Source organism: Myotis brandtii, unplaced genomic scaffold (genome assembly GCF_000412655.1).
Source record: "Myotis brandtii unplaced genomic scaffold, ASM41265v1 scaffold209, whole genome shotgun sequence".
NCBI lineage: Eukaryota > Metazoa > Chordata > Mammalia > Chiroptera > Vespertilionidae > Myotis > Myotis brandtii.
This window is the reverse complement of record NW_005357806.1, coordinates 874,750-895,502: the sequence shown is the minus strand read 5'-3', so window position 1 is coordinate 895,502 and position 20,753 is coordinate 874,750. Positions and strand designations below refer to the sequence as shown.

General features: G+C 38.9%; 1 protein-coding gene across 2 annotated transcripts in view; it reads left to right on the top strand.

The window, feature by feature from the left end:
- Positions 1-20,753, top strand: part of AMN1 (antagonist of mitotic exit network 1 homolog) — a 35,901-nt gene that overhangs the window by 13,077 nt on the left and 2,071 nt on the right. The window contains exons 2-6 of one of the 2 annotated variants that reach the window (XM_014539214.1): positions 9,009-9,168; positions 9,843-9,987; positions 11,489-11,706; positions 12,017-12,073; positions 15,085-15,196. In XM_014539214.1, the coding sequence (XP_014394700.1) occupies positions 9,139-9,168; positions 9,843-9,987; positions 11,489-11,706; positions 12,017-12,073; positions 15,085-15,196 (562 nt within the window). In that variant the 5' untranslated portion in view covers positions 9,009-9,138. The remainder of the gene's footprint in view (positions 1-9,008; positions 9,169-9,842; positions 9,988-11,488; positions 11,707-12,016; positions 12,074-15,084; positions 15,197-20,753) is intronic. The other variant, XM_005865659.2, reaches the window with a different exon arrangement.

The following is a 20,753-nucleotide window of genomic DNA, read 5'->3' as shown; positions in this document are numbered from 1 at the left end:
CGGTGCCCCAACCCCCCAATCGGCCCTACCCTGAGCGTGACTGAGGGTGGCATCGCAACCTCCCGATCTGCCCTGCTCTGTGCATGACAGGGGGCGGCGCCCCAACTCCCCAATCAGCCCTGCTCTGAGCCTGACCAGGGGCTGCACCTAGGGATTGGGTGTGCCCTCTGCCACCCGGGAGCAGGCCTAAGCCAGCAGGTCGTTATCTCCCGAGGGGTCCCAGACTGTGAGAGGGCACAGGCTGGGCTGAGGGACCCCCTCTCCCCCCTAGTGCACAAATTTTTGTGCACCGGGCCTCTAGTTTTGTTATAATGTTGATGAGATGCCATAAGAACTTAACTCTTGTTTATATCAATTAGCCTATAAAATTGATTTCAGTATATGTCATTTGGCTTAGAGTCACAGGACCTATCAATGACATTAAGTGAGGACTCAATGTACTCTGTGCATTATACTTGGATATTCTCTATTTTATTCTGTTATGTCTTATTTCCTTTAAAAAATGTTGACCACAGCCTACTAAATTGATTTTGTCCATTCATGGATAACAACCAGCAGTTAAAGATCACTCTTCTAAACTCACATTTCTTTTCTGGATACCTCACTCCTACTAATTTATACTTACTCCCCTCCCTACAACTAAGCTAAAATTGGCTTCTTTAAGGTAATAAATATAGTAAGTGTCTCCAACCTGAATTAAAATTCTAGCTTTGCCACTCTTTCTGACATTGAGCCTCAGGTGTGTGTGTGTGTGTGTGTGTGTGTGTGTGTGTGTGTGTAGCGGGGGAGGGTGGTGTTTTTAAGAGAACTTTACTTTGCCCAGCCGGCATGGCTCAGTGGTTGAGCATCAGCCTATGAACCATGGGCCTGATCCCTGGTATGGGGCATGCAGGAGGCAGCCAATCAATGATTCTCTCTCATCATTGATGTTTCTATCTCTCTCTCCCTCTCTCAAATCAATAAAAATATATTTAAACAAAAAAGAGAACTTTATTATTATTATTTTAATTAGAGAAGGAAAGAGAAAGAGGAGAAGAGAGAAGGCAGATAAGAATCAAAACAGGAAAGATACTGGAAAAAAAAAAGTTCCCCTCTCCTACCTTCCATCCCTAAGACAACAGTTTTCCGAAGTCCCTTGTGTGTGTGTGTGGGGGGGGGGGTGGGGCAGTAAGTGAGAGTCTCTGGGGTTGTAACCATTATCACTGTCTACAGAGACTAGAACTACAGTAGTCCCCCCTATCTGTGGGGGATACATTCCAAGATTCGCAGTGGATGCCTGAAACTGTGGATAGTACTGAACCTTATATATACCATGTTTTGTCATATACTAATATGTATACACCTTTTCACATAAAGGGAGCACTTTATGGTTTCTCTTTGGCATATCTGATTGGCCAGCATCACTACTCTTGGGCTTTGGGGCCATTATAAGTAAAATAAGGGTGACTTGAACATAAGCACTGCAACACCATGGCAGTCATTTTGATCACTGTGGTGGCTACCAAGTAACTAACGGGCAGGTAGTGTATACAGTGTGGATATGCTCAACAAAGGGATGATTCACATCCCAGGCAGGATGGAGTAGGACAGTGCAAGGTTTCATCATGCTACTCAGGACAGTGCACAACTTAAAACTTATGAATTCTTTATTTCTGGAATTTTCCATTTAATATTTTTGGACCATGGTAGACCACGGGTACCTGCAACTATGGCAAGTGAAACTTCAGATAATGGAGCACTACTGTACAAATTGATGTCTTTACCACACATTCAGCCCCAAGCCTGTGATCAAAAGGAAGCAAACTGTGATTTAGCACTGCAGCATACGACTGGGACTTCACATTGTAACTGCTTCAGTGTGTCTTAGTGTTTCTTCTGCACCAACCTGATGTACTTTTAATGCTTTATTTTCTTTGTGTTAGCTTGCATTTGAACAAAGACATTTTCCTGTTGTAGTCTACTTCTCTATGGAGGTAGAATAACATCCAAGTTCTTAACGTTGATGGTTCTGTGGGATATATAACTTATGTGTGGCTCTCAGATGAAACATTATAACACTGCAGAAAACTGGTGAGATTCCTCTCTTCGCCACCATCCCCATTTTGTTCTATTTCTTTCATCTATATTTCACTGACTTACATTTTTTATGGCAATCTTTAATATTCATTTAAACTTAATTTCACCTGAATAGAAATGGGCTAAGGGGATGAATGAGAGAGAAAAAACAAAAGTATGATTTTCCTTGGTGCCCTCCACTATTCCCCATCCTTGCAAGAGTCCTGCTCATGAAACTAGATCTAACTTTTGTTGCAAAGTTGCACACATCTTTGGATAGCTCTTTTTGAAATAGTTTCAGAATCTTTTATAGTCCCTGGAGGGAGAAGGTCTTTGTTAACATGGCACTGTGAAAGAAAAACAGCAAAATGGGGTTGATACTGTCAAGAGAGCAATCTAAAATGGAGCCAGAGGCTTCCGGGAAGCTGAACTCACACAACCTCTCCATATGAAGTGGAATTTTTGAAGTGGGCTAAACCACAAATGGCTACATCCTGCTACAGTTTCTGGAACTGGCTCTGTATCACTGAACTCCCTATTAAGAAATAAAATTTTCATTTAAGGAAAGACATCAGCAATCAATTATGCATAGCACAGTATAAGTTCGCTTGCCAATACCAGTCACAGCTCTTTCAAAACAACTTGTGTAATCCCTTTGAAGCCCCTTTTTCAGTGTTTATAAACTCTCTTTCTTTCCCCCTTGGAACACAATTGGGTTTCTACCCAAATCTGTGTGTCCAGAATTGCAATTTCTAAAGACTCCAAGTAAAGCTTCTGTTTGCTTTGCAGTTCTTGGTCAAAATTATTTGACATTACATGGTGTCAAAAAGTGGGATTCAGAGTGACTTACCTCTCCTTTCAGTGCCTTCGTGGATTTGAGTAAGGTACCAAAAAGAGTCCACTGCACTCTGTTGTCTTCCCAGTGGTCCCGGATCATTGTGGCAAGTCCTCCTGGATCAGAATCTCCTACCTTGGTTGAGGTTCAGGCTCTATTTGTGCCTCCTCTCTTACAGGCTTTTTCCCCCTTCCCTATGGGACGTAAAGTGCATATCTAGTGAGTACTTATTTTTTGAAAATATGCCAGCTTATCCACATGCTAGTAGGAGAAGGACATGCTAGAGAATGGATAAACAAGGTGAATGAAAAGACCCTATGAATGACTTCTCCCATCTAGGATAAGAGGCCATGCATGAAGTCTCAAAGCTGGCTAAACAACTTCATGAAAAGATACTGATGATTTTCCTCAAGTTGCTGATTGAAAGAAAAATTTTAAGTGTGTTAAAAAACACAATGAAATTGTTTTTATTACTATGACTAGAGGCCTGGTGCATGAAATTTGTGCACGGGGAAGGCTGTGTGTCTCTCAGCCCAGCTTGCACCCTCTCCAATCTGGGACCCTGGTGGGATCAGGCCTAAACGGGCAGTTGGACATCCCTCTCACAGTCCAGGACTACTGGCTCCCAACCGCTTGCCTGCCTGCCTGCCTGATTGCCCCTACCTGCTTCTGCCTGCCAGCCTGATCACCCCCTAACCACTCCCCTGCCAGCCTGATTGATGCCTAACTGCTCCCCTGCTGGCCCGATTGCCCCTAACTGCCCTCTCCTGCTGGCCTGGTCACCCCCAACTGCCCTCCCCTGCAGGCTGGTCCCCCCCAACTGCCCTCCCCTGCTGGCCATCTTGTGTGTTGGAGTGATGGTCAATTTGCATATTACCTCTTTATTAGATAGGACAGATTTGAAAAAGATTTATGCAATACTCCAGTATAGATGAAGCCAATAAAGATACCTCAGTGCTTTTTTATTCATCTTTTGTTTGTTTTTTAATTTTTATTTTGGAGAGGGAGAGAGAGATAGAAACATCAATGATGAGAGAGAATCATTAATCTGCTGCCTCCTGCACACCCCACATGGGATCGAGCCCACAACCTGGGCATGTGCCCTGACCAGCAGTCGAACCCGTGACCTCCTGGTTCATAGGTTGATGTTCAACCACTGAGCCATGCCGGCCAGGCAAAAGTGGTTTTTAATTATTGCAAAAAGCCTAGTTATTGGAAAAAAGGTTGTTTAGAGCTCAAAAGGCCTATAGTCTATAGAATTTGTGAACCCCCCTCAGGGATTCAATCAAAGTTTTCTTTGCAGTAGTGCTGCTCTAATGATCAAAAAAGGGTTTTCCCCATGCTCTTAACTGATTCCTTAGGAAAAATTGATCTATTGGGAATGAAGAAACTAGGGCCCTGGTGGATATGGGAGCCACCTTATCAGTTTTTAACCCTACCAGCCTCCCTTTCTCTTTCTTGGAGTACCGAAACCATACAAATGGTGGAAGTTTCCAGTCGATCTATGACTGTCTCCCAATTCCTTCCAATTCCTTTTCAACTTGGACCTTTTCAAACTCATCGGTTTCTTTTAGTTTATTCTGTCCCTATTCATCTCCTAGGACAAGATTTTCTTGAAGCTCATAAAGCCCTTATTTTCTTCTTTTAAAAGGGGGAAATATTCTTACATCTTAAGCTTCTAACTAATGACTTTCAAGAGGACTTGTCTATGGACTCATCCATAACTATGCCAGTTTTTTCAGTCACCTTAATTGACCCAAACCCTCTTTTAGATTTCATTCCAAATGAACTTTGATCAAAAAATGCCACCAACATCAGTTGCATTGGTCAATTTCAAAATGGACTAACAGAATAATAGAAACTCAAAATGGCACCCTGGCCGGGTCACTCAGTTGATTAGGGCATTGTCCCAATATGCCAAGGTTGTGGGTTTGATCTCCAGTCAGGACATATACAAGAATCAACCAATAGCCCTAGCTGGTTTGGCTCAGTGGATACAGTGTCCGCCTGCAGACTAAAGGGTCCCATGTTTGATTTCAGTCAAGGGCACATGCCCAGGTTGTGGGCTCAATCCCCAGTGGGGGGCGTGTAGGAGGCAGCCGATCAATGATTCTCATCATTGATATTTCTATCTCTCTCTCCCGTCCTCTCTGAAATCAATAAAAATATATTTTAAAAAAACACAAAAGAATCACTATTTTTTTTTAAAAAAGTATCAACCAATGAATAAGTGGAACAATAAATTGATATTTCTCTCTAAAAAAATCAATAAAATAAAATTTAAAAACCTCAAAATGGCAAAACTTATAGAGACTTTTAATATTCCTTGGCATAAGGCTCTTCCCTTGATATTGCTCAATCTAAGATCTACTCCCTTCAGCAAACATAGGCTGTCTCCTTTTGAAATTATTATTGGTAACCCACAAAATTAGGTCAATGAATTTATGCACCAGCATTGCCAAAAGGAGACCTGCTCTACTGTAGGAACTTATAGGGGCTTTTAAGAATAACAACTCAGAGCAAAATTTCCATAGTGTGCTCCCAGGAGATCTACAACATCATTATCTCCAACTCAGAGATTATGTCTATTGGAAATGCCATCTCCAAAAATATGCCCTCACACCCAGTGGAAAGGAGCATATGAGGTTAGTAATACTGAACTTAAGGGTATTGACTCATGGATTCATATTTCTCATTTAAAAAGGACATCCACACCTGAGTGGGCCTCTCAGCCTATTGGAGATCTTAAGCTGAAAATTCTTAAATAATCCAAAACCACAACTGGAATTTTCCTTCTGAATTGAAACAGATATAAACAGCTCTCCCAAGACCCTGGACCAGGCCTTGAAAGCTTACAAAATCTAACTGGACATATGGATCATTTAACCTTCCTGTAGCCAAATCTATCTGTAAGGTCTTCCCTACCTACAAGGGAATACCCATAAATACAATCTGCACTTATAACTTGTCTAACTATTTTGAAAATATAAATGGTTCAGGCAGAATACTGGGTTTGTCCCTTTTAAAATGTAAAACTTGTCTTTTGCATGATTCAGATGACCATGAGTTCACACCTTGATGAGGCTTAAGTGACTACAATGTTACTTCTTACAATGTCTCTAATATGGGGAAATTCAGGAAATAACACCACTCAATCCTGAAAATCATATATCTTCTCACTCTTGGGGACAAGATAAAAAAATCTGGTATTTGGTGGAAAATAACTAGGAACAACCAAATCCATGATAATCTTTCAATTCTGACACAAATATGTAGAAACTTCAGTTGCTCTTTTAATTTTATGTATGATGACTTTAATGTCTACTGCATTAATGACTATTATGATTATCTAACATACAAAGGATATGCAGTCCCTGTCTCAAAAATAGAACTTAATTCTCCCCTCAGAGTCTGGGTTGAAGGGCCTATTTATATGCTCTTGCTTGAGGGCACTGGATGTTTCTTATGTGGGACCCAATATATGTCACCTTGCCAACCCAATGGTGAAGTGGATATGATATTGTTATGTTAGTACCTGATGCTGTCACCAGGAAGATGCTGTCTTCATTTTTCTGCCATTATCCCCAATCTAGGCTCTTTTGTCTATAAACTTTGACCAAAACAAACCAAATGGAACTGGGATTTGATGTCCTCTCTCCCCGTGAAACCCCATAATAGATAAGTGAGGCTTTGGGCATTCCTGTGCTAAAGCTTTCTTTCCTTAGTTTGGAGTAACTGAGAAGCCTATAATAAATTTTTATATTTTTGTAGCACACTACTGTAATTGCCCTTGAAAAACAACAAGAAATGATTAACAGTCTGGCAGAGGTAGTACTACAAAACCAGGCCCCTAGATGTCTTAGCTGCCCCACAAGGTGGTACTTGTGGGCTATTGGGAGAATGTTGTTTCTATGTCAGCAAATCAGGTGAAGTGATACAACAGCTTGAGGTTCTGAAAAAATACGTAAAATCCTCAAATAGGCAGAACATAACCCTATAAACGATTGGACAGACTTATCTAGCTGGCCTGCAGGAAGAGGAGCCTGGGTTTGTTCTATATTCCAGGCCTTGACCATATTGGTTTTTGTGATTATACTGTTCACTACCTTAATTAGGTGTCTTATTAGGTGCCTTGAACAATGACTAACAGCCACTACCAGAATAATAGTAGCCCAATGCCCAGAGATGTTACAACAAATAAATCCTGACTAAGACCACCTCTACAAAGAACTTTTAATCTGAAGAATATGTGACTTAGTTCAGTTTCCAGTAAGCCTCCTTGTTGCTCACATGTGGCCATAAACTCTCCTATTGTACACTCAGGAAACTACTTTTTATACTACATGGGACATGACATACCAGGAATGAGCCTTCCTGGTGGATGGGATCCATGTTGCTTTTTCAATGATGGACCAGGGATGCTTCCTAATGATTGATCATTGATGTTTTATAAGGAAAAATCTCGATCTAAAAGGGGGAACTGTGAAAGAAAAACAGCAAAATGGAGTTGATATTGTCAAGAGAGCCATCTAAAATGGAGCTGGAAAAAACCACAAATGGAACTGGTTCTGCATCACTGAACTCTCCATTAAGAAAAAATTTTTTCACCTAGCAATAGACAAGGCAACAATCATGTGTAGATGGCACAGTGTAAGTCTGCTTAACAGCACCAATCACAGCCTTTTCTTTTTTTTAAAAAAAAAATATATATTTTATTGATTTTTTACAGAGAAGGGAGAGGGATAGAGAGTTAGAAACATCGATCAGCTGCCTCCTGCACACCCCCTACTGGGGATGTGCCCCGCAACTAAGGTACATGCCCTTGACCGGAATCGAACCTGAGACCCTTCAGTCCGCAGGCCAACGCTCTATCCACTGAGCCAAACCGGTTAGGGCGATCACAGCCTTTTAAAACAACTGTGTCACCCCTTTGGCAGCGCCACTCTTTCTGTCTTCATAAACTTTCTTCCCCTCAGAACACAGTTGGGTTTCTACCCAAATTTGTAGTACCAGAATTGCAATTCCTAAGGACGCCAAATAAAACTTCCTTGCTTTGCAGTTCTTGGTCAAATCACTAAAGTTAGAAACCAAGAAGAAAAAGATTGATGTATTTGATTACATCAAAATATGATCTTTATGACAAAAAGAAAAAAAAAGCAAAGTCACATAACTAGGAAAAATATTTGCAATATGTATGAAATTCTATGATTTTTTAAATCTTAATATAAAGAATCCCCACAAACCGACAAGAAAAATCAAAACAAATACTAAAATAGAAGAACCATAAAATACTCAAAGGAAAAAAATATAAATCACCAATAACAAATAAAAGGATATTTAACCTCATTAGAAATAAAAGTTACAGTTTGTCTTTCAGTTTGGCAGAAACTTAAAAGAATAGTAATACCCAGTGTTGGCAATAGTGTGGGGAACTGTCACTTTTATCTTCTGCTGATGAGAGTGGAAATGATAAAAGCCTTTTAGGAGGACAGTTTAGCACTATCAAAAGTCCTAAAATTTTGCTTACCATTGACACAACAATTTTATTTCTGGTATGTTTTTAATCTGAGATATAATTGATATATAATGTCGTGTAAACTTAAAGTGTGAATCACGTGCTGATTTGATACACTTATTTATTGCAAAATGAGGTCCACAATAGGGCTAGTTAGCATCTCCATCACCTCACATAATTAACATTTGCCTCTGGTATTAATCTCAAGGAAATAATAATCAGGAAAGCATACAAGTATGCTCATCATAACCTAAAAAGTCAACAGTTATATACAGCATATATAAACAACGTAACTTTATTTAGGCTAAATCAGCCTAAATGTTCAACTTAGCGTTTTGCCATATAAAATGCATTTAATGAGTTATGGAATAGTACGCAACCACAATTATTTTTGTAAAAAGTGCTCATAAGTATATATGATCTGATCTCATTTTTCCTCAAAGGCTTTTTTTTTTTACTCAAGAAACATCAAAACTAATCTTAAGTTTTTCTTTGGGTATTGGTACTATGGGTAACTCTAGTTGTAGTGGTTAGAAGCATAGCCTTTGGAATTAGGAAGAACTGGTTTCCAGACCTAGCTGGGCTCCTTTTTTGGTTGTGTAGTTTGTGCTGCTCTTTAAGCTCTGGATGCCTGAATTCCCTCATTAATAAAAGGACAACGACCAGTCTCTCAAGGGTGTGTGTATATGTACGTGTGAGAGAGAGAGAACAAGAGACAGAATATTAAGTGACAATGTATACAGCACACTTAGTACCCTTCCTGGTAAGTGTCCAATAAATAGAAATACTTATTCTTATAATTTGTATAATTTTTCTAAATTGTCTGAATGTTTCACAATAATAACACATTACTTTTATATTCAGAAAAGTAAAGCCATTTCTATTTTGGAATAAAGAAAAGAAAAATATTTCCAGAGAGAGAGCTCAGAATGCTTTGAAATGGATCTGCTATTTGTTGCCCTCAAGTGAATATTCATTAATACTGGGTTTGTTTGTACTAGGTCCCAAAAATAAGAATGAAGGAGGTAAATGTTCCAGATAAGCAGTATTAGTACTCTATAAGCATTTGGTATGTGAGAGACGCATAGCTAGAATGTCTAATAACAGGCAGGAACTACTGGAAGAGAAGAAGCATCTCCACCATGCGGATTCTGCTTCTCAAGTCTAGTGGGACTTTGTACCCACCCCTGTATTCTCAGCAGTACTTTTTGTTCCTATGAAGACATTAGAAGCACTAGAAGGTGTGCCTCCAGTGGGAAATAGGCTTGTTTTTTTTCCCCTGCTTTATGTATTTATCTCCACACAGATATGTTCTATATTCCTTGCTGTATTTTCCATCCTCCAGTTGTCTGTTATGACCCCCAAAACACTGAATATGGAATAGACATTTATATTTATAGGAAAAATTTGTTTTTCAAAATCATGTATTTGTTCCAGATTTTACATCCTGAAGTCCAGACTCTAGATCTACAGAGCTGTGATATTTCAGATACTGCTCTGCTGCACCTGGGCAACTGCAGAAAACTGAAGAAATTAAATTTAAATTCCTCAAAAGAAAACAGAGTTTCTATAACTACAAAAGGTATGTTTATTAACATTGAATGAATTGGTAGATTACTATTCACCATCTGGTATAATTTAGGAACAAAAAGGGGAAATATGTCAAAAGAAAGTATGAAGATGTCAAAGAAATAGGAACTATGTTTATGAACAAAAAATATTCAAACTAAGATAAAGAATCCAAATTAGAATTCTTGTTTATAAGCAGTGCTGAAAGATAAGAAACACACCGGGCAAGTCACTATTTTAGACATTTTAAAATAAACATGGGTGGATACCTCTATATTTTAAATATTTTGCCTGATACAGTGGAAGAAGAAATGACTAGTTCATACTTTGTTAAGGCTTTTTGGATGCAATATTACAACAGAAAGCTAAATTATCAGATTAAACTTACCAGGCAACTCTCCTATCAGTGTGTACAATGCATAGTTTTTAAATATAGCCAGACAATTGCATTTTTCAGTGTCATTATTACGTGAATTAGTGGATTTTGTTTTTGTTTTTAAAGATATTGACTTCAGAGATGAATTAGTGGATTTTTATAATTTTTTTTTCAAAATAGGATTTTTTACCTTTTTCTTTCCTATAAGAAAGAGGGACTTATTTGGCTGTTTCTGGAAAATTCTGTGGGTTGTTGACTATAGTTTTCAATCATCTCAGTTAGCAAGTTAGGATTATCACAATATTGCAAAGAAGCATAAGTTTTAAATGTTTGTACAAATAATGACTCATTAAAAATAACTTTCATTCTGTACAATGATGAATAAAAGAAAAGTTCTTTCTTAAGATATGAAAACAATAAAGATGACCTACATACACATTTACCATCTTCTATTTTGTGTATTTTGCCCATAAAGGTATCTTTTCACAGTGGACTGAAGGGCCCAGAATCCTGAAGTACTCTTTTATTTATGTGGCACATTATCACGTACCAGTCTCCAGTGTGCATTTGCATCAGTTTATTAGTAAGATTGCTCCAGGCTAACAGAGAAGGAGCGTGGTGGTAGAAAAGGGCAGAGTCAAAGAGGGGAGAGGGAATACATAGATAGGTATGATTCCTAAGGATAAGCATGGAAACATTACTCAAGACATTTGGGCAATTTAACTTTGATTTTTCTTTAGAGGCCACAAGAAAATTGACTTTATTACTTTAAAACTTTTGTTTTAACAAAAAGGAGAATCATGTACTATTTAATTACTTAATATGGTTCTGAATGACTTGGCTATTTCCTAAAAGCAAATCTGCTCTCTAGGCATAAACAATAAAAGCTGACCATTAATGGCAGATATTCTGAAGAATATACTACAGGCTGTGTAGAGAATTCCTGAAACAGTCCAGAGACTTTTAAATAATGGCATCGTCACTGATAGATAAGTATATCCTCACAGATTAACTATTTTGAAAGGGCTGTCATATAAGTAGATATATCAGTACTAGTGTTCAGTTAAATGAAAATTAGTCATATTTCTCATCTATAGACATTTATAGCTCATTGATACGTAATTGTGTTTCCCCCCAGGAATAAAAGCTGTGGCTTCATCTTGTGCATACCTGCACGAAGCTTCTTTGAAAAGATGCTGCAGTCTCACTGATGAAGGAGTCCTTGCTCTTGCGCGTAATTGCCGGCTGCTAAAGGTCATTGATTTAGGTGGCTGCTTAGGTATTACTGACGTGTCCTTACACGCATTAGGAGAAAACTGCTTTTTTCTGCAGTCTGTTGATTTTTCAGCTACTCAGGTAAATGAAATATAGACTTGAAATATAGAGGTTGTATGGGGTTTTCCAATGTCTTTTCAGTGACTCATTAGAAGAATGTAATTATTTTTATTGAAATTGTTGACTATTTCATGCTTTGGTGGTTAAATAATTGCAGTATAATTTGGCACATTCTGCTCAGTTATTTTAAGTAAGGGTGGGAGGTATGTGTAGCTAAAACACATATTTGCTGAATGGGAGGCAATAAAGTTATATCTAAATGATTAACAATTTTTAGAAAAGTTTAGGTCCGTCCCATTTATGTGCTGTGTTGCTTTTTCCCTTTGCTTAGGTATCTGACAATGGTGTGGTTGCGCTTGTTAGTGGACCTTGTGCCAAGAAATTAGAGGTAATGTAAAAATATCTATAAAGATGATGCTAATAAAAGTTTTATATTACCCTCAGAAATTATTTTTTAAACCTAGCAGACAACCATTTTCAATTATGTATTTCCATGAATTTTTGGGATCTCTAACTCTTTCTTCCCAGAGTAAAGAAAAATTGGTAAAGTAGGAGATAAAGTGTATTTTAAAATAAAAACCTATTGCCTTGGCCAGTGTGGTTCAGTTGGTTAGGGGTTGTCCCATACACCAAAAGATTGCTGGTTCAATTCCCAGTCAGGGAACATGCCCAGGTTGTGGGTTGAATCTCTAGTAAGGGACATGCAGGAGGCAGCCGTCAATGCACATTATACTCTCACATTGATGTTTCTCTCTATCTCCCTCCCTCTTCCTCCCTGTCTCTCTAAAAAAAGTCAATAAAAAAACAAGCAAACACCCATTTTACTTCTGATGAAACTTCTTACTTTCCAGAAGTTTTAGCTTCTAACATATTTAAGGATAGTCTTATTTTGATGAAGACTGAAAATTTATCAATATAAACTTAGTCTTTAGAATTTTGATGTCCAACTGACATTTCCACCAAGACTACTTATTCTCTTGCCATCATATTTTTCTGGATCTTTGAAGGGATCCATAAAGGCCACCACTATGGCATAAAATTGTGTTTAGCTGAAGATTTTTGAGAACCGACCAATGCAAAAAAAGAAAAAAGAAAAGCTTTGAACTACCACCCTCATTCCATCTGCCTGAAAGCAGAGCTTCTAAAAGGATTCACTTGCCATCAAACCCCCTCCAAGGAAGACTTCCCATACTGCAGAGGCCACTCCTATCACGGAGAAGTCAGATGAGAAATTGCATAAACAAAAATGGTCACAAGACTATCATACCTCTTGTTTTTCTCGAAGGGTCCTTTCTTTCTCCCCCCAACCATGCCCTTCCCTTATTAAGATGGTATAAACTCTAAATTCTAGCCTTTTTTTTTTTTTTTTTGAGGCATAGGCATGAGCATGCATGTGAATAAACTTTGTCTTTTTTTCTCTCTTGCTAATCTGTGTTTTGTCAGTTTAATTTTCAGGCCTCCACAAACAGAATGTCAGAGGAACAAAGAAAAGCTTTCCCCTTCCCAGTAACCACATTGTACAGCCATTTAAAAAGATCTTGGATTAGTGTTCAGTCTTTGGATTCAATGACCTGTTTCTAAATATATTTAGAAGCCTTTTGTCCTAGGATTTGGGGTTCTTCTTTCCCAGTTTATAGTGTTTTTAAATTTTTATTTTTTATGTTAAATATATTTTTATTGATTTCAGAGAGGAGAGGGAGAGAGAGATAGAAACATCAATGATGAGAGAGAATCATCAATCGTTTGCCTCTTGCTTGCTCCCTACTGGGGATAGAGCCTGCAACCAAGGCATGTGCCCTGTCCAGGAATTGAATTGTGACCTCCTGGTTCATAGGTCAATGCTCAACCACTGAGCCACACTGGCTGGGTGCCTTCAGTTCTTTAAAAAAATTACATGTAACATCTAAATTTCCTCCCTCATTTCTTTCCGCTTTCTTCCTTCAGAGGTAACCAGTATTCTGAAGATTCCTATGTATCTTTCCTTGTGTATTTGGGTACTTTATCTTTCTCTCTCTGTAATATTGTTTTAAAATTTTACATGGTAGTTTCCTAATGTATGTGCTCTTTTAACAGTTTGCTTTTCTACTCAAATTTACTTTTTAAAGTTTTCAGGTTTTATTGAGGTATAATTTACACACAATAAAATTCACCCATTTTAAGTATACAGTGTGATGAATTTTGGTAATTGTTATACATCCCTGTAACCACCACCATAATTAAGATTAGAACATTTTTGCCCTAGTTGGTTTGGCTCAGTGGATAGAGCGTCAGCCTGTGGACTGAAGGGTCCCAGGTTTGATTCTGGTCGAGGGCATGCTCAGCTTGCGGGCTCAATCTGCAGGAGGGGGCTTGCAGGAGGCAGCTAATGAATGATTCTCTCTCATCATTGATGTTTCTATCTCTCTCTCCCTCTCCTTTTCTCTCTGAAAACAAAAAAAATATTTAAAAAAAGATTAGAACATTTGTGTCACCCCAAAAAGTTTTCTCCTGTATCTTTGTAGTCAGTCCCCTGCCATAGCCCCAAGCAACCACTGATTTACTTTGTCATTATAGTTTTACCTTTTCTAGAATTTTATATAAATGTAATCATGAAGTATATAGTCTTTTGGGTTTTTTACTCTCTTCTTTTACTTCTTTCACTTAGCATAATGATTTTGAGATTCACCCATGTTGTTGAATGCATTACTATTTCATTCCTTTTCTTTTTTTGTTAAGTAGTATTCTGTGTCTGGATATGACACAATTAGTTTTTACATTGACCATTTGGGTTGTTTCATTTTGCACTATTATAAATACTGCTGTAGACATTTGCATATAAGTCTTTATGTAGACATATGTTTTTCTTTTTCTTGGGTAAACACAGGGGAATGGAACTATTGAGTCATATAGTACATACATGTTTAACTTTATAAGATACTACCATACTGTTTTCCAAAGAGTCTGAGCTAATATTATGTTTGAGATATAGGTCTATTAATACAAGTAGATATTTTTATCTTATTCTATTATATTAATGAACCACCATTTACCCAGTCACCACTTCTTTACCGTTATAAATAATACTGCAATGGGCATATTTATAAATTGTTTCCTTGTACACATGTACAAGGGTTTCTCTCTATAAAATGGACATCAGCAGCTGGAATTGCTGGGTTCTAGGGTATACTCATCTTTGGCTTTGATAGATATTGCCAGATAGCTTTATAAAATGGTTGGGCATTTAACTTATAAAGCTGCTATACCTTACAAATTATTGCAGACTTACATTAGTTCTTTCTGTAAGACTTTTTCTTACAAGTGGACATTTGGTTCTTTTTGTATCAGAGTATATCCCAAGTTTTTTCATACTGTTATTATAAACCTATTTTTTTCTTTTGATTACCCTTCATTTTTAAATAGGAGATTCATATGGGACATTGTGTGAATCTGACTGATGAGTCTGTAGAAGCTGTCCTTACTCGCTGTCCTCAGATACATATATTACTGTTCCATGGATGCCCCCTGATAACAGGTTAGTATGATAGACTGCTTGGGCTCAAATCCTGCTTTTATCTTTTAATAACTGTGTGACCTGGAGTAAATTATTTTACCCATTCTGTTATTCCATGTCCTCATCTGTAACATGGGTATAATGACAGTGCCTACCTCAAAATCTTGGTCACGATGATTATCTGACAACCCTTTACATGGTGCCTAATATAAGGGCTCAGTAAATGTTAGTCGTGGTGGTGTTGGTGGTGATAAGTGTTAATAAATGTTAACTATGCTGAGGATGAGAATGGTGGTAAGTGGCCATGATACTAAACAATGCTTTAGGCAATAAAAGAATTTATAATACCACATCTATCAAATAAGCTAAATGACCTGTTATCTATACTCTCATCAGGCTTCAGTGAAGTATCACTTCACTGAAGAGGAACAAAGTAGTCACAACCCATTTGGCCTGTATAAGAGCCATGATACCACATGCTCCCGAAAACACAGCACCTCAGCCTCTTTTGTCTTACCCCAGACCCATGCCACCCTTCCCTCTGGCCATCACCATCCTGTTGTCTGTGTCTGTGCAGTATACATATATGTTCTTTGGCTAATCTCTTCACCTTCTTTCATCCAGTCCCGCCCTCTCTGACAGCTGTCAGTCTGTTTCATGTATCCATGCCCCTGTTTCCATTTTGTTCATTAGATTCTACATAAGAGTGAGATCACGAGATACTTGTCTTTCTCTGATTTATTTCACTTAGTAAAATACTCTCCAGGTCCCTCCATACTGTCTCAAAGGGTAAGAGATTCTTCTTTTTTACAGCTGCATAGTACTCCATTGTGTAAATGTACCACAGCTTTTTATTCACTCATCTACTGATGGGCACCTGGGTTGTTTCCAGATCTTGGCTATTGTAAATAATCTGCTATGAACATCAAGGTACATACATTTTTTCAAATTGGTGTTTTGGGATTCTTAGGATATATTCCCAGAAATGGGATCGCTAAGTCAAAAGGCAGTTCTATTTTTAATTTTTTGAGGAAACTCCATACTGTTTTTCACAGTGGCTGCACTAGGGTTCCCTTTTCTCCACATCCTTACCAGCACTATTGTTTGTTGAGTTATAGATGGTAGCCATTCTGGCAGGTGTGATATCTCATTATGGCTTTAATTTGCTTCTCTCTGATGATTGTGACATTGAGCATTTTTTCATATGTCTATTGGCCATCTGTAAGTCCTCTTTGGAGGTGTTTATTCAGGTCCTCTGCCCATTTTTTAATTTGGTTGTTTGTCTTCATGGTGTTGAGTGTATAAGTTCTTTATATATTTTGGAAATTAACCCCTTATTAGATGTATTATTGGCATATACATTCTCCCATACAGTGGGTTCCCTTTTCATTTTGTTGATGGTTTCTTTTGCTGTGCAAAAGCTTTTTAGTTTGATGTAATCTCATTTGTTTACCTTTCCTTTGTTTTCTTTGCCCTAGGAGACATATTGGCACACAAAAATATTGCTATAAGAGATGTGTGAGCTTTTACTGCCTATGTTTTCTGCTAGGATTTTTATGGTTTCTTATTTTTTTAAAAATTAAATCTTTATTGTTCAGATTATTACATTTGTTCCTCTTTCCTGACCCGATTTATTTATTTATTATTATTTTTTTATTGATTAAGGTATTACATATGTGTCCTTATCCCCCCATTGCTCCTCCACGCCCCCTCCCCGCTCATGCCCTCACCCCCCCGTTGTCCGTGTCCATTGGTTAGACCTATATGCTTGCATGTACGTCCTTTGGTTGATCTTTCCCCCTTAACCCTGCCCTCCCCTACCTTCCCTCCAAGGCCCGACAGTCCAATCAATGCCTCTCCATCTCTGGATCAGTCCTTGTTCATCAGTTTATGATGTTCATTATATTCCACAAATGAGTGAGATCATGTGGTATTTATCCTTCTCTGACTGGCTTATTTCACTTAGCATAATGCTCTCTAGTTCCATCCATGGTGTGGCAAATGGTAAGAGTTCCTTTTTCTTCTTCCTCTTCTTAAAGAATACCTTTCAGCATTTCATATAATGCTGGTTTGGTGGTGATGAACTCCTTTAGCTTTTTCTTATCTGTGAAGCTCTTTATCTGACCTTCAATTCTGAATGATAGCTTTGCTGGATAAAGTAATCTTGGTTGTAGGTTCTTGCTATTCATCACTTTGAATATTTCTTGCCACTCTCTTCTGGCCTGCATGGTTTCTGTTGAGAAATCAGCTGACAGTCGTATGGGTACTCCCTTATAGGTAACTGACTTTTTTTCTCTTGCTGCTTTTAAGATTCTCTCTTTGTCTTTTGCTCTTGGCATTTTAATTATGATGTGTCTTGGTGTGGTCCTCTTTGGATTCCTTTTGTTTGGGGTTCTCTGCGCTTCCTGGACTTGGAAGTCTATTTCTTTCACCAGGTAGGGGAAGTTTTCTGTCATTATTTCTTCAAATAGGTTTTCAATATCTTGCCCTCTCTCTTCTTCTGGTACCCCTATAATTCTGATGTTGGTACGCTTGAAGTTGTCCCAGAGGCTCCTTACACTATCTTCGTATTTTTGGATTCTTTTTTCATTTTGCTTTTCCGGTTGGGTGTTTTTTGCTTCTTCGTATTTCAAATCTTTGACTTGATTCTTGCGATCCTCTGGTCTGCTGTTGGGAGTCTGTATAATATTCTTTATTTCAGTCCGTGTATGCTTAATTTCTAGTTGGTCCTTTATCACAACATCGAGGGTCTCACTAGATTTCTTAAGGATCTCAATACATTTATCGGCGGTTTCCATAAAATTCTTGAAAAATCTTAGAACCGTGGTTTTGAACTCTATATCCAGTCGTTTGCTGTCCTCCATTTCTGTCATTTGTGACCTGTTTCTTTGTCTTCGCATTTTGTCTGCTTCCCTGTGTTGGTAGAGTGGTTTTGTGTGCTAGGTGTCCTACAGGGCCCAGTGGCTCAGCCTCCCCAGTTACCTGAGGTGGACACTCTTGGTGCACCCCCTTGTGGGCTTTGTGCACAGTCTTGTTGTAGTTATGCCTTGATTGTTTTAGGTGTCACTGGGAGGAATTGACCTCCAGGCCAATTGGCAGTGAGAATCAGCTGTGTCTGCAGTGGGAGAACTTCTGTGCTGAAGACACCCTTCTGGGGCAAGACTTGCTTCAGTGGGGCTTTGGTGCTCACTGAGTCTGCCCCTGAATGTGTCCCTTATGGATCTGAGGAGTTGTAATCTGGATGGGCCCACTCTGACCACTGGGTACACTGGCTCTTGGATCTCTAAGGAGGTGCTAATTTAGCCTCTGCCTGAGGCTACCCAACAGGAGCTACGGAGAGATCTGCAGATTCCTCTTCTTTGTTTGGGGTTCAGAGGTGCCCAGATGAGGCCCAGCTGTGAAGCAGTGCAAGCTGCTGTGGGGCCTTGGGCCTTCTTTTGGATGTTCTGGGTCTCTTTGACCCAGCTGCACTTTGTTAGGTAATTTTAGATTGCAAAGGGCCAGGCCATTCATATGCAAAAGCCTCTGGGCACAGCTTGGGTGGGGCGGGGTCTCAGGGAATCAACAGGGTGGAGCAAACAGCTATGGCTGATCCTCAGTCCTGCCCTAAGAGGCCCCGGGTCTCAGTGTCCCGCGGTAATCACTGCAAGCACCTCTGAGAGAAAGCCACCCTTGAGTTCCGCCCGATGCCAGACAGTCCAGTTTCTCCCTGTATGAGTCTGGGTCCCCAGAGACTCGCCCGGAACTGGAGTTCAGAGCAGTCGGGAGCTTGTGACTCCCTCCCGATTGAAAAAGACCTCAACCCCGGGCATGTGCCCTTGACTGGAATTGAACCTGGGACCTTTCAGTCTGCAGGCCAGTGCTCTACCTACTGAGCCAAACTGGCTAGGGCTTCCATTGATTTTTTAGGAAGAATGAGAGAGAGAGAGAGAAAGAAAAAACATCGATGTGAGAGAGACACAGATTGTTTGCCTCCTGCATACTCCCCGACCAGGGTCATGCCTTGACCAGGAATCGAACCTGGGACCCTTCGATGGGTGGGCTGGTACTCTAACCACTGAGCACATCATCCAGGGCCCTAAGCCACTCTTGATCTTGGGGCTTTCTAACTCCAAGACTCCTTATCTGCTGCTCAGTGACATCATGACACATAAACCCTCTCCTCAGGCCTATGGGAATTCCCTTACCCTACTCTCCTACTCCCCTTTTGAGTAGTGTCCCCCCACATGCATATATGCACACACCCCTTTGAAAGGTCTCATGTTGTGAGGGACTTCCTTTGCATGCAAACCTATCAAAGTGTGGCTCAAATAAAGCTTGTTGTGTCCTACTGCCACCTTGTGGTCACATCTTTTTCCTTGATCTGTCCCCAAATTCCTTGAATTCACTAACTACAGATGACATGGTATGGTGTTCTAGAAGGCACCAGAGGTATAGCATAAAACAAAAAAATGTTTATATGTCAAAAAAAGTTTGCAAAATGCAACACACCACTATAATTAATATTAATTTATCAAAGGTTCTGGAAAATATTATAGCTAAGAAACATTTTTTTTTATCCAAGCATTTCTCAAAATTCTCTTAGCACAGAATACTATGTATAGTATTTTTCTGATTGCTGATTTCATAGAATAGAAAAATGAAATACTGAAATGTTATTTGCCCATTGTTTTTAATAATAGTGCCAAGACTAAATCTAAAATCTCAAGATGTAGTGAAATGAGCCCCTCTTCCATATCCTGCCATCTCTCCAAACATTGAATAATTTATCTTTTATGGACCTCAACTTTCCCTTATGAATAACTGTCAGTCATACAATTAGGGAATCTGATAAAAATGCAAGAGTTTATACACAATGATTTTTTTTTAATCTTTACCTGAGGATATTTTTTCATTGATTTTCAGAGAGAGTGAAAGAGAGAGGGAAAGACAAAGAATCATTGATGTGAGAGAAACACATCGATTGGTTGCCTCCAGCATGTGCCCGGGCCAGGGCCCAAGCCCAGACTGCGGAGGAGTCTGCAACCAAGGTACGTGCCCTTTACCGGAATCGAACCAGGGACCCTTTGGTCCACAGGCCAACGTTCTATCCACTGAGCCAAACTGGCTAAGGCCACAATTATTTTTATTGATAAAGTTTCTTAAAGAGAAAAAGCTGAAGTTTTTCAACCACCCAGATCATCTGTTCTCTTCCTCCTTTCCCATCACCACTGCAACATGTATATTTTTGCTACCACATTGAATAAAAATAGATAAGAGAACAGAGCCTTGGCTCTGGGTGTCTCAGTTGGTTGGAGTGTTGTCCAGTACATTCAGGCTAATATATTCACCTTATTTTAATTTTTACTTTTTTTCTCTAAAGAAGATAAATACTTTTTTCCCTTAAAAAATCTTTTTTCTTCTTTCATGACATGTTATATAACATGTCTGTGCTCTTTTTAGATTTATTCCCAAGTACTTTATTTTCTCTGATAATATTTTTATCATGTTTCCTCTTATATCTATATTCATGTGATTGCTCACATATGACTATTTAAGACAATACAATTTATATTCTATAAAAAGAATATATATATAT